The sequence below is a fragment of the Panicum virgatum genome, chromosome 5N (assembly GCF_016808335.1).
Source record: "Panicum virgatum strain AP13 chromosome 5N, P.virgatum_v5, whole genome shotgun sequence".
Taxonomy (NCBI): domain Eukaryota; kingdom Viridiplantae; phylum Streptophyta; class Magnoliopsida; order Poales; family Poaceae; genus Panicum; species Panicum virgatum.
In genome coordinates, this window is record NC_053149.1 from 69,669,459 (window position 1) to 69,681,792 (window position 12,334).

The 12,334-nt window shown below is 52.9% G+C and overlaps 2 protein-coding genes, 1 long non-coding RNA gene and 1 pseudogene across 4 annotated transcripts; 2 read left to right on the forward strand and 2 right to left on the reverse strand.

Annotated features, from left to right (window-relative positions):
- Positions 1-772: 772 nt before the first annotated feature.
- On the reverse strand, positions 773-1,431 carry LOC120672064. The gene is made up of 2 exons (XR_005673951.1): positions 1,305-1,431; positions 773-1,221 (listed from the first exon to the last, which is right to left on the reverse strand). It is a non-coding gene; the product is annotated as an uncharacterized LOC120672064 (long non-coding RNA).
- A 2,649-nt stretch (positions 1,432-4,080) lies between these two features.
- Positions 4,081-5,468, forward strand: LOC120672865 (noroxomaritidine/norcraugsodine reductase-like). The gene is made up of 2 exons (XM_039953470.1): positions 4,081-4,473; positions 4,569-5,468. The coding sequence occupies exons 1-2, from the start codon at positions 4,388-4,390 to the stop codon at positions 5,311-5,313; spliced, it is 831 nt and encodes a 276-aa protein (XP_039809404.1). The 5' UTR covers positions 4,081-4,387; the 3' UTR covers positions 5,314-5,468.
- A 130-nt stretch (positions 5,469-5,598) lies between these two features.
- On the forward strand, positions 5,599-6,354 carry LOC120675118. The gene has a single exon (XM_039956207.1). It carries the CDS (start codon positions 5,599-5,601, stop codon positions 6,352-6,354), a length of 756 nt encoding a protein of 251 aa, XP_039812141.1.
- An 11-nt stretch (positions 6,355-6,365) lies between these two features.
- Positions 6,366-11,996, reverse strand: LOC120675119 (annotated as a pseudogene). Its single transcript, XR_005675213.1, has 17 exons — positions 11,447-11,996; positions 11,214-11,358; positions 10,924-11,118; positions 10,561-10,824; positions 9,486-9,893; positions 8,903-9,040; positions 8,626-8,707; positions 8,458-8,534; positions 8,248-8,363; positions 8,048-8,165; positions 7,817-7,933; positions 7,651-7,742; positions 7,341-7,407; positions 7,163-7,244; positions 6,977-7,068; positions 6,717-6,858; positions 6,366-6,642 (listed from the first exon to the last, which is right to left on the reverse strand). The product of XR_005675213.1 is annotated as an uncharacterized LOC120675119 (transcript).
- Positions 11,997-12,334: the final 338 nt, after the last annotated feature.

Sequence of the window (12,334 nt, forward strand, 5' to 3'; positions counted from 1 at the left end):
GTGGATCTCCTGGAGTGAAGACAATCCTGGCCGGAGGTACTTCAAGTGCTACAATGCTCGGGTAAGTCTCCTTTCTTTAGTAGATTTAGTGTGCTTGGAACAATGTTGGGTTAAATTCGATGGATTGGTACACTTTTGCAGCATGGAGGGTGCGATTTCATGGGGTGGTATGAAGCACCTGTTGACCTGTTCGTCGCAACCTTGCTGGTGGACCTCCGTGACGCTGTTTGGGCCCTTAGGCGTGAACGGATGGAGGTGAAGGCTGCTCTTGCTGATGCAGTGGTGAAGATGGAGCTTCGGAAGAAGGAGATTGCTGAGCTGAAGGCGGCAAATCTTGCCTTGACCGCTGCCAATAGGGCTAGGCCGCAGAAATCAGGGATGATGAAGCTGTGGATCTTGGGTTTGCTTGCCTCGTTGGCTGCTGGAGCAATGTTCGTTCGCCTAGGTTAGGAAATGGAGCTGGTACTGTGGTCAGTGCTTAATGATGTAGGTGCTTAATGTAGCTGTATGGTTAGCTATTAGTATGTGAACTGTGTGGTTTAATTGCTGTAGTTTGTGATCTGTGAACCCTGTGTTTAACTAGTGATGTTTGTGGTATGTGTAAGGTGCTGTATTTGTGTAATTTGAACTGAAGCTGTGGTATCTATCTATGTTGTTATGTGCAATCTGTGTCGTGCAATATATGCAAGTTGTGTTATATTGCATGACAAACCACAATGTTGTGGAATACATCTCCATAGAACAGAAACAAAGGAAGGCACCAAGGAACATATAGCATGAAATACCACATTCAAATAGTACCATACAGGACAATTTGAGCCACATGTCCGGCTTACAACACAGAATAGGGCACGAGTTTGTCATAAATGACAGACACAATAACACATAAGTTTGGCACACATCACAGGCAAAGCCACATGTTCGGTTGAAATGACTTATTGAGACACAAGTTTTGCTAAGGCATTAGAGCTTGGCAGAATCCCATGGAGCCATGAGAAGCATAGGCAATCTTGAAGTGGATTCCTTCTGGTGTTGCTTTTTCTTTGTTGGTTCTTGTGCCGAGCATTGGGCTGAGGCTGATCCAGCTTTGATTGAGATTGTAACACTGGAAGTGGCTGCTGAATTTGGAGCGCGTGCATGCAGGTTCACAGAAGCATTTCCAGCAGATGTAGTTGTCACCCTTGCCTTTGCCATGGTATGCACAAGACCTAATATTTTTGCCTGGAAACATAGCAATAAAATTCAGATGTTACACACATTGATATATTGCCATAGAAGCTGAATTGTTGACAGAACAATGTTACCTTTTTGGTAGTTCTAACTGTCCGAATAGAATTTTGGCTACTTGTATGGCAGGAGAGGTTCCTTTTGTTGCTGCTGCTGCCTGGATTTGAGAACTCGACATCTCGCCCGATCGAGCAGGTCGTCAGCTTGCTAGGGATTCCGCCCGCCGCCGCCTACGCCGCCGGCACTCACTCGGCCAGAGCAGGGCTAGGGTTAGGGTTCGTGGAGAACGGCCGGAGAAAGGGGGGAATGGATGGCGAGAGGGTGAGACGGACGGCGGTGCCGTCTCTTAGCCCGGTCAAGCCCGTCTCAGTGACAGGTGGGCCCAATGCCAAGTCATCCAGGCGCGGGACACGGCAGACGGACGAGCTGGCTCCACGTCGGACTAAACCGCTCGAAAATGGTCTCCGGGAGGTGCCGTGCCCGGTTTACGTAGTCCAGGGTGGAAATGCCGTGCCCGGTTTACGTAGTCCAGGGTGGAAACGAATCTGGTTTTCGACTTCAGGGAGGAAACGCAAACTAGCCCCAAAGTTCAGGGAGGTGAAAATGACTTTTTCCTTTTTTCTACGGTCCATCAGAAATCAGGCCCAATAATTCTTGATCGGCTAAAACGTGAGGCAATAGGAAAAAGTTTGTTTTACCTCCTCCAACTATCACGAAAGTTTGGTTTTCCTCCCGCAACTACGAAACCGGGTAATTCACCTCCCTCAACTTTTCAAACCGTGCATTTTACCTCCCTCAAGAGGTTTTGAAGACTGTTTTCACTACAGTAACCGCAGTTGCTACAGTAACCATAGTCTTGTCTTTTTCTTTTTTTAAAAAAATCAGTTGAATTTTTTTAAAAATCATTGTAAATTATAAAAAAAAATGAAAAATTCTATTTTGTTAGACTCCACATGAGAAGATCTACACATTGAACATATAATATGATATGCTTTAGTCTGAAGTTTTTGCTACCAAGGTTTTGTCTGTCTTTTTTATTTATTTGGTTGAATCTATGAAAAATCATTGTAAATCATAGAAAAATCATAAAATAGAAAATCTAATTTTGTTAGACTCCACATAAAATTGAATTTTGTTAGATTCAATTTCATGTGGAGTCTAATTTTGTAAATCATTGCAAATTCAATTTCATGTGAAACAGTCTTCAAAACCGCTCGAGGGAGGTGAAGTACACGGTTTCGTAGTTGCGGGAGGAAAACCAAACTTTCGTAATAGTTGAAGGAGGTAAAACAGACTTTTTCCAAGGCAATAACACCTTGCTGAGTTGAGTCGCGGCGGCCTCGCGGGCGCACCATGCCGATGACCAAAAGGCCGAGCCGGGAGCCCAGGACCTAACGGTTGGCTTCGGCCCTTGCATTGTCCAAGATAACCTCGCCGGGTTGCTCATCATGTTTGAATGGCTTGCAGAGATGCGGCATCAATGGGCCTGACTGATTAGTGGATAAGTGGAATGGTGTTGATACCGCAGAAAGAGAAGGAAAGTTCTGGTTCGACGCGTTGGCATCAATGGACAATGGCCTTCTGTTCGGGTATTGCTAGTTTACGGTCAACCGTACGGGAGGGTCCCATACGGTCGATTTTTCGACAACATTTTTCCCCCGTTTTTAGAAATTTTTTTATCGTTTTTTGAGAAAAATAAATTTAGACATTTTTTTGAGTCAAAAAAATTTTCAAATTGAAAAAAATTGGTGTGTAGAAAAAATTTCAAGAAACAAATTGGTGAGATAAAAAAAATTTTACGAGAAAAATTTTGACAGAGAGAAATTTATCAAATGGAAGAAACAAAAAATGTACATCCAAATAAAAAAACTACCCGGCGGAGCTCGCCGCCGGAGGCCGGCGCCCTCGCCGCCGCCGCCTTCGTCCTTCACGAGCTTCCTCGTCGCCGCTGCCCCATCCCTGCCGCCGGCGAGCACCGGGGACGCACCATACCGCCGCCGCCTCCATCCTCCGCGAGCGCCGGAGGAGTGGGGGAAGACCCTGCCGCCGCCGCCTCCGGCGAGCACTAGGGCTGCGAGCGGCGGCCACCATCCCGCCCGCGCACTCGCCGGGCGAAGCTCGCGTCCCTGCTAGAAGAAAAAGACAGAGGCCTGCTGGATCTAGACAGAAAGAGAAATAGAGAGAGGAGAGGAAAGGAAATGCGAGAAGATTCTGGCCGTGGGAGGAGGTAATCACGTGGGTCGTCGGGCCCACCACGTGGCGCGGGTCGTCGACCGTGAGTTTGGAACCTCACGGTCGACTGTAGAATCAGCATCGCGCTTCCGTTCGCGGCACGGCACGCTCTCCTGGGCTGGCCCGCCGCGCGCCTCCGGCTGTGGTTCCGTTTGGTACGAAGGCCACCTCGTCGCCAGCGCGTGAGCTACTGAGCTCTCGCTGAAGCTGCGAGGGTGTGCAGTAGCAGGCGCGCAAGCTAGGTTTGGGTCGATCTGCCACTTGAACGAGAGATCAACTAGACAAGCCCAGGAAATGACCCGTACGCCGACGGGAACACGAAGCAGGGGCCTGCCTCAAGAAAACCAGCTAGCCTCCTCACACCCTCACCCACCCGCAGCGACAACGAAAGGAAATCAATCATCTTGTTTTCCTGATCCAGGGCCGGCTCCATGACAAAACAATGAGCGGGCGGAAGGGTCAATGCCTAGCTAGGTGCCGCGACAGCGACGCAACATGAGAGCAAGCATAATAGTCTTGCCGGCTGCCGGCTGCCGGCTGCCAGCTGGGAGCACGCCGGACGGTGCCGGACCCCACTGACGATTAATGCGCTACAGTGAGATGAACGAGCCATTTCGCCGGTTTCGAGCGAACGATTTGCCAGGCGCCCGCTTTAGCTTTCTCTCTTGCTATGAGCCAGTTATTATACTTGCTATGAGCCGGCCGGCATAATAATCCAGGGAGGACAAGCCACGGAGCAAGGCATCTGCTCATCCTTCTGTCTACGGCGGAGAATCCAAAGCATGCAGTGGGATCGTCTCCGATCCATCATGCGCGCCGCACTCGTGAATGCGATATATACCCGTCGGGACCGCGACTGCCATGGACAACGATCCATCCATTCATATTTGGCTCTGCCTCAGAGTCTCAGACCCAAGACAAGCTAGCTATGGCGGCGAGCGGACGGAGCAGGGAGGAGCGGTGGAGCCTGGCCGGCAAGACGGCGCTCGTCACCGGAGGAAGCAAGGGGATCGGGTGAGACACCACGCGCGTCCGTGCTTGTTCTCCGGCCGGTCGGTCCGTCGCCGGATTATACTAATACTGCCGCTCATGGTTCGTCCGTCCTGCAGGCGCGCGATCGTGGAGGAGCTCGCGGGGTTCGGGGTGCGCGTCCACACCTGCGCCCGCGGCGACGCCGACCTGCAGGAGTGCCTGCGCCGGTGGGCCGCCGACGGCCGCCTCGCGCGCGTCACGGGGACCGCCTGCGACGTCGCGGCGCGCGCCGACCGGGAGCGGCTCGTGGCCGCTGCGCGGGAGGAGCTGGGCGGCCGGCTGGACATCCTCGTCAACAACGCAGGGCAGACCATGTTCCGGCCCGCCACGGAGACCACGGCGGAGGACTACGCGCGCCTCATGGCCACCAACCTCGAGTCCTGCTTCCACCTCGCGCAGCTCGCGCATCCACTCCTCGTCGTGGCGGCGTCGTCAGGCGGCGGCGACTCCAGCAGCGTCGTCAACGTCTCCTCCATCGGCGGGATTGTCTCCTACCCGGCGCTGTCCGTGTACTCGGCGACCAAGGGCGCCATGAACCAGCTCACCCGCAGCCTCGCCGTCGAGTGGGCGAAGGACAACGTGCGCGTCAACTGCGTCGCGCCGGGTGGCGTCCGGACCGACATCGCCAGCAGCAGCGGCCTCAAGCTGGACCCGGAGGTGGCGCGGAAGATGGGCGAGGCGGAGGTGGCGCGGGTTCCCCTGCGCCGCATCGGCGAGCCGGAGGAGATCGCGTCGCTTGTCGTTTTCCTCTGCATGCCGGCCGCCTCCTACATCACCGGGCAGGTCATCTGCGCCGACGGTGGCCGCACCATAGCCGCCTAGTACGCCTTGCTAGCTGTTAGCTGCGTCGACGGCGCTTGAATTGGCTGGCATGATTAAACTCCTCGTCTCTTACTTTCTTTTTTCTAATAATAAATTAATTATTATGGCCGGCCGTTTCGATCGATCTGTTCTAAAAAAAGAACCCCGTTTCGATCTCGGGATCGGAGTCCGATCACGATCCTGGATGATTTATGGCCGCGCCTGTTGTATATATATGGCACAATATAGCAGCCGTGAAGCCGCATCTCCTACAGGCAAATTCACGGCGGCTAGGAGGTGCAGACGATGGCTGTGGCGGCACCCAGGCCGAACGGGCACGACGTCACGGCCGGGAAGATGAAGAAGGGGCTGGACCTGGTGAGCTTGCCGGGAGGTAGCCAGCGGAGCGAACTGGTCCTGCACCTGGCGCTGACGGAGACCCATGAGTGGTTCGGGATCGGAGGGGCGAGCGGGCGGCTCCGCCGACCCAGGGTCCTCACCAGAGACAAACGGCTGCCCCTTGCCAGCTCCGGCCCCGACTACCTGCGGAGCGCCGCCGACTGCCGCCGCCTCATCGTCCGTGGGGTGATGCACGTGCTCCGCGACGAAGGCTTCCACGGGCTGAACGCGGCGGACTGGGACGCGGCGGTGCCCCGGGGCTTCGAGGCGCGCGTCGCGGAGCGCGCGCGCGCCCTGCCGGCCGGCTGCGCCTGCAGGTGCGAGGTCTCCATCCGCATCGGCGTCGAGTTCGTGTACAGCGAGCCGGCAGCGCTGCTGCGGGCGTGCACCGATGCCGGTGACCTGATGACCTCGAGAGCGGCGGGCGGCGTCGGCGACGGCGCCGCGCCGCCGTGCTCCATCTGCTTGGAGGAGATGGCGCGGGACGCGGAGGCGACGTGCCTGCCCGGTTGCGGGCACGGCTTCCACAGCAGGTGCATCGGCAGGTGGTTCCAGAAGGCGTCGACGTGCCCGGTCTGCCGGCGCGACAAGCTTCAGTACCTGCCGCCGGGCTACACGGCCGTGCATGACATGATGCACTCTGACCCGGAGGGCTCGTGCTAGGTTCTCTCAGCTTGCAGGGTGGCATGATCACTAACATGCCAGTGTCAAATTCAGGGCCTGCGAGCTGCAATTCAGATCTGATTCACACAATTCTGAACAAATGGAAGCACAGTGTCTGTACAGTAAGCTGTTCGGTCCTCGCTAGAGCTTCCAGTAGAGGCCAGTGCGGTGGAGGACGCCGGAGACGAGAGCCCAGAAGAGGATCTGCGCGAAGAGGACGTAGAGGAGGATGCCGACCCTGGTGGAGTGCCACACCTTCACGAACACGTGCTTCCTCACCCAGTAAACCTGCAGGCGTGTGTTGCTCTCATCTACTGAACTGAAGAAACCAAAGCGTAGGCTCGGTGCCATCTTAGCTTTACCAGCGTGTTGTTGGTGCCCTCGTAGTACCACCCGTTGAGAAACCCCTCGAAGATGCCCTCCGCGGCCATCACGTACACCAGCATCGCGTTCATGCCGATCCATCGCAGGGGCGCGAACGTAGTGCAGGTTCAGGATGTCAACCTGCCAAGAGCATTTTTCAGGACTCGACAATGCTACCAACTGGACGATTTGAATGATCAGTTTGTTTTTCTGAACATGTTCAGATCCTTAATGTCATTGTGCACATGAGGTTTTTTACCAGGACGTAGAGTAAGGAGAACACGATTCCAGCAGCGCCGGCAGTGACACAGATGTAACTGAATGTGTAGAGCTGCTTGTTAAGCGGAATTGCTGCAATGAATTGTGTAGAGCTGCTTGTCAAGCAAGATTAACATGTAATTTATATGAAGATGAAAATCATACGAGTTATTTATATGCTTTTTACCATGTGAAAAATGTAGAATGATCCCAAGAACAAGAAGCGCTATGCCCATGGCAACCCACTGCCTCAGCCTGTCTGTATGACTCTGAAATTTTAGAAACAAGAACACATGTCAGTAAGTGTATTGCAATCTCTTTTTTTTTGACACCACAATAGAGAGGAAAATGAGAGATAATATCACCTTTATATGGACAAGTACATGCCCGCAGTGGACACCTATGATTGTACTCAACACCGCAGAAAATGAGCTGCAAAATCAATACTTTATCTTTCACATTCAGTTACTACTTTTTTTTATGATCACCGGGAGGGGAGAGAATCCCCCACCTGAATTTCATTTCATTGGCCCTGATTGGCCCATCAAGATGGTTTTAAAGTTTGTTACAGCATTTTGTTGCCTGGTTACTATTACTATAGTAATTTTAAGTAGTTTCAACTTTGAACATGCTGCAATAACACATGTACCGTAAACATGACATAGTGACAGGTACCTTAGTATCCCTTCAGGTTCGAATGGTGCAACACACCATGCCGGGGCATCGTTCTTAAAAGGTCCCTCATGTGGGGAACTATCAGTACAGGCCTGCATGGACCAGGACAGTAGTTGATAAACACTGAAAATAACAGTAGCAAAGCGTTTTGGCAGAGAACACAAACCCAGTGCCTTCTCCATGCTGGTTTCTGGTACATGTGATTGATGCCAAGGATTTTGCGGTCAATGTAACCTACAGCATTGCAAGGGGGATTTAATTTCCCCCTTGTACCACACGTCACCTAAACATTAGCGAACATTGCAGATAAGCTGTATTATTTCACTGAAACAAAAACATTGGTAATTAGCTAATGTTCAGATAAATTCCACCATCAAAGTGTTGAGAAATCCTGTACCGTTAAAACTTTGCCGTAGTTTGAGCTGTCAGTATTTTGCACTCTGAATTCCCAGTCAGGAACATAGATCCCATAAACAAGGGACAGGTAAACCACTAGAATGCAGCATGCAACAATCCTTGTAAATGCACAGAGCACTCAATTAGCATGTAGAAATAAAACCTGTCAGTGTCAGAACTAAGAAATAAAACCTTGCATACCATTGGGAAAAGTACATTCTGAAGATAGAGAAGCCCGAACTTGACCGATCCTGAATCTTTGCATCTTTTGTAACAATCTCTAGAACTGCCACTACCAAGTATGCAAGAGCAATCCTCTGGAAGAGCCAAGAACCGGATTACTCTCGATCGTACACAGCCTCCTTCTAACTCATACTTTCAGAGAATAGGAAAATTTACTGAGTTTCATACCTGGAGAATTCCACCCCATCTTACGTGCTTCATGTCAACTCCGTATGTCAGGTTATCCGGAGCATGAGAGTAACCTCCTGAATATATTCATGGATTGCTAATCAGCTTTATTTCTAGAGCCTAGAGACTTGGCAATTTGAGGATCTGAAGAGCATATACAGAAATAACCTTGCAACAGGATTCCCCAAAAGAGCAGCTTCAATGTCCTAATGACTACTCTCCTCACAGCTCGACCACGGTCAGGAATTCTCTGCATGTTTGTGGCAATAAAAGGTTATGCCAACGAATACTGAAACAACAGTTCGTCGAAAAAAAATGCCCCACGGTCAGTGTTGAATTCAAACTTGACTGATGGCGTCGTGGCGTCTAAGCAAAGCGTGGAAAGGGACATCGCCTGATGGAGACAGGGCATGTACAGTAATAGCGTGAGACAAGAAGAAGGGACCTTGAGGGAGAGGGGAATGGCCATGCCGACGATGAAGAGGAAGAAGGGCATGACGAAGTCGGCGAGGTTGCAGCCGTTCCACGGCGCGTGCCCGATGACCGGCCACTCGCCGCCGGCGCCGTCCACCAGTATCATCAGCTGCACACAGACGAACGCACATGCTGACATGACATGCAGAAACACTGAACACTGCTAACTCGTCACTCTCTAGTCTGTATTCTGTAAAAACACATGATTCCTACCATCCAAGGCATCCATGCCACAGATTTCCAATATGAATTCTCGATTGTCAGTTAGAGACGACAACCCGGGGGAAAAGAATCGAACATTTGGGCACCACCGCTCAATTTGTAACTTGCAATCGTCAGTATGTTCAGAAACCTTCCTACTACTAACTTGGGCACCATGAGAAAGCTCGAAAGAGCAGGTCAAGTGTGTGTGTGTGTGTGTGTGTGTGTGTGTGTGTGTGTGTGTGTGTGTGTGTGTGTGTGTGTGTGTGTGTGTGTGAGAGAGAGAGAGAGAGAGAGAGAGAGAGAGAGAGAGAGAGAGAGAGAGAGAGAGACAGAGAGAGAGAGTCACTTACAGCGACGGTGAGGCCGCGGAAGACGTCGAGGGAAGCAACCCGCTTGCTCCGGCGAGGCGCCTTCTCGTCGCCGTCGGCTTCATCCACCATAGAACGCTGCTGGCGGCCTGGGTCCTCCTCGGCGACATCGCCGTGCGGCTGCTCAGCCTTCTTGCCTCCGTCCATGGATTGGATCCCACGAGCAGTCCCCACCCACCCGCGTCCAACAGGGCCGGGCAGCAGCGCCCGCCGTGCAAGTCCAAGCAGTAGAAGTGGCCGAAAGCTCCGTGTCGCAGACGGGCCCGGATATGTTGGATCAGAGGAGGAGGATCCCGATTCCTTGAAGCAATCGCTCACTCGCCCATCAGCATGCTCGCGCAGTCGCAGCGAGTGGCGCCGAGGCACCAGCCAAAGCCAAGCCAAACATCCCTCTCACACGGCGAATCTTCGAGCCACTGGGCAGGAGTGGCACACGCTGACATGGTGGGGCACACACGCGCCTCGGATGAGATAGCATTTTCCGGTGGTCAGCGAACCTTGAATTTATTTTTATTTTTTTCGGGTTTCATCTCTAACCTACCTCAATTTACTTGGGAAAAAATAATATGTTGTTGTTGCTGCTGCAGGGGAACACGACGATCTCGTCGTTTTCCAATGGATGCGACAAGCTCGTAGTGGTTGCTCGTGTTTTTTTTTAAGAAATGGTTGTTCGTGTTTTGCTGGATGAGCCCGGTACCCACCCATCTCAACGCCTCTGGCTAGGGATTGCTGCTTTTGCCCCTGTGCTGTTCAGCTCATTTGCACTCTCCACAATATATAGTAGTAGGTGTGCCTGGGACAACTACAGTATCAATCGTCCTGTTCAAACTTGTTGAAACTTTCTGAATAATATAAGCCATATGAACTGATATGTTATTACTTGCAGTAACACCAAATGGATTAACAGAATAAACCATGCGAGATAGCATGGAGTATATAAACAAACGAAAATTAACCTGCAGCAATAATTTAAAAAAAACTAGTAAACGGCTGGGCCATGCAGCGGGGTTCTGATTTCTGAAGTGGACCAGCTGAAGCCCAAACTGCGCATTGGTCACTGCGAGGCGGCGATCTTGGCGACGGCCTGCGCGGAGATGGGCGGCAGGCTGAGCGAGCAGAGGCTCTCCCAGGAGGCGGCCACGGAGGGTGCGTCCTCCTCCTCCTCCTTCCCCTTATCAGCGGCCTCCTTGGTGAAGGCGCCGTGCATCGACCCCACCACGCTGCGGGCGGCCTCCCTGGCCTCCGGCAGCCGGTCGTTCAGCAGCTCCGCCGCCACCTGGAGGAGCGCCGACATCCCGAACTCCTTCATCGCCGCGATGTCCTGCGCGACCACCAACCAATCACGTCTCTCTCCGGATCGTGTTGCGTCGTTACACTCAAATTGATCAGATCGACGAGATATTTTGAGTTGTGGGCGTACCATCCTGGCGGCGCAGTGGGAGATGGCGACGGCGGCCTTGGCCCTGACCCTGAGGTTGGCGTGGTGGACGTACGCCTTGAGCTTCTTCAGCAGCGGCAGCGGAGGCATCGACGCCGCCATGGCGCGCATCGCCTTCTCGGCCTCCTCGCACACGAACCGCTTGTCCTGGGACGCCTTCAGCAGGAGTTGGAGCAGCTGCAGCCAGACATGAATTCAGCTGCTGCTGAGCAGCTGCAAACAAAGCCCAGTGTTCCGTTGCTGTTGCCTGTAGGGGATGCGAGAGGATGTACCAGCTTGTCGAACGCGTCGTCGGAGACGGAGGAGAGGAGGTTGCCGAAGGAGTTGAAGATGTCGGTGCAGGCCATGATGGATGTCTTCAGCACCGCGCTGCGCGGGCTCTTCATCGTCTTCACGATGGCCAGCATCACCTTCTCCCTGCCAGATTAGGCACGCACGGATCAGGTCAGGCGTAAGGGCCTCTTCAAAAATTTCCCCAAATCAATCGACAAATGCTTGGACTTACACGATCGGGTTCAGGAGCGCGGAGTGGTGGATCGCGAGGCGGCGCGCGTCGTTGAGCGCCTCGCACGCCCGGATCCAGTCCTTGGAGTCCAGCTCCGCGACCAGCCCCGCGGCCTTGGCCTTCGGGTGCGCCGCCGCCTCCAGCTCCTCCGACGGGATGTACTCCACGGCCTGCTCCCCTGCCGCGGCCGTGGCCCTGGGCGCCGAGTTCTCGTCGTTCTTCTTCTTCCTCTTGCCGCTCTCGGGGGAGGCAGCCTTGACGGGGGCGGCCTCGGTGGGGGCGGCCACCTTAGCGACCTTCTTGGGCCGTTCCTCGACGGCAGCGGGCATCGTGTTGTCGAGCGCGCGGAGAGCCATGGGTTGCCGTCGCCGGCCAAGCTCAACGTATGCGGTTGCTGTTCTTGGAATGGTGCTCGAGGATGCAGATGGAGATGGAGATGAGGCGGCGGCGGTGTCAAGTGATGCTGGTGGGAGAGTGGAGAGTGAAAATTGCCGGACCGAAGAGGTGGATTGGAAATTTTAAATGCGGACGGGTGGGGAGAGGGGAATGGAATGGACGGCTGTGTCCAACGGCTATAAAATGTTCAAACTCGCGGATGAACGTTGGGAGTTTGTGATGCAGCTTTGTTTACCGTTGCCAAATGGTTTTGTGAACGATTTTTTTTCAAAAATCAAAACCGAAGCAAAATCACAAGATGAGTTATGGCCTATGAGATGAGACCTGCACTATTTGATTTTTTTTCTTTTTTATAAATAAAACGAAGCAGTCTTTGATCACGTGTTCGGTAATTTTGAACTCATGCCTACCGTGAAAGAGAAATAACCGAATCGTTGGCGTAATAGAACTCCTGAAAAAGTGAACATGAACAGATGCTTGCAGGAATCATGG

What these genes read in the sequence shown, in the direction of transcription:
- LOC120672865 (XM_039953470.1), top strand. Translation starts at nt 4,388, where the DNA reads ATGGCGGCGAGCGGACGGAGCAGGGAGGAGCGGTGGAGCCTGGCCGGC. An exon ending in GGAGGAAGCAAGGGGATCGG is followed by an intron (nt 4,474 to 4,568) that starts GTGAGACACCAC and finishes TCCGTCCTGCAG; the next exon opens with GCGCGCGATCGTGGAGGAGC.
- LOC120675118 (XM_039956207.1), top strand. Translation starts at nt 5,599, where the DNA reads ATGGCTGTGGCGGCACCCAGGCCGAACGGGCACGACGTCACGGCCGGG.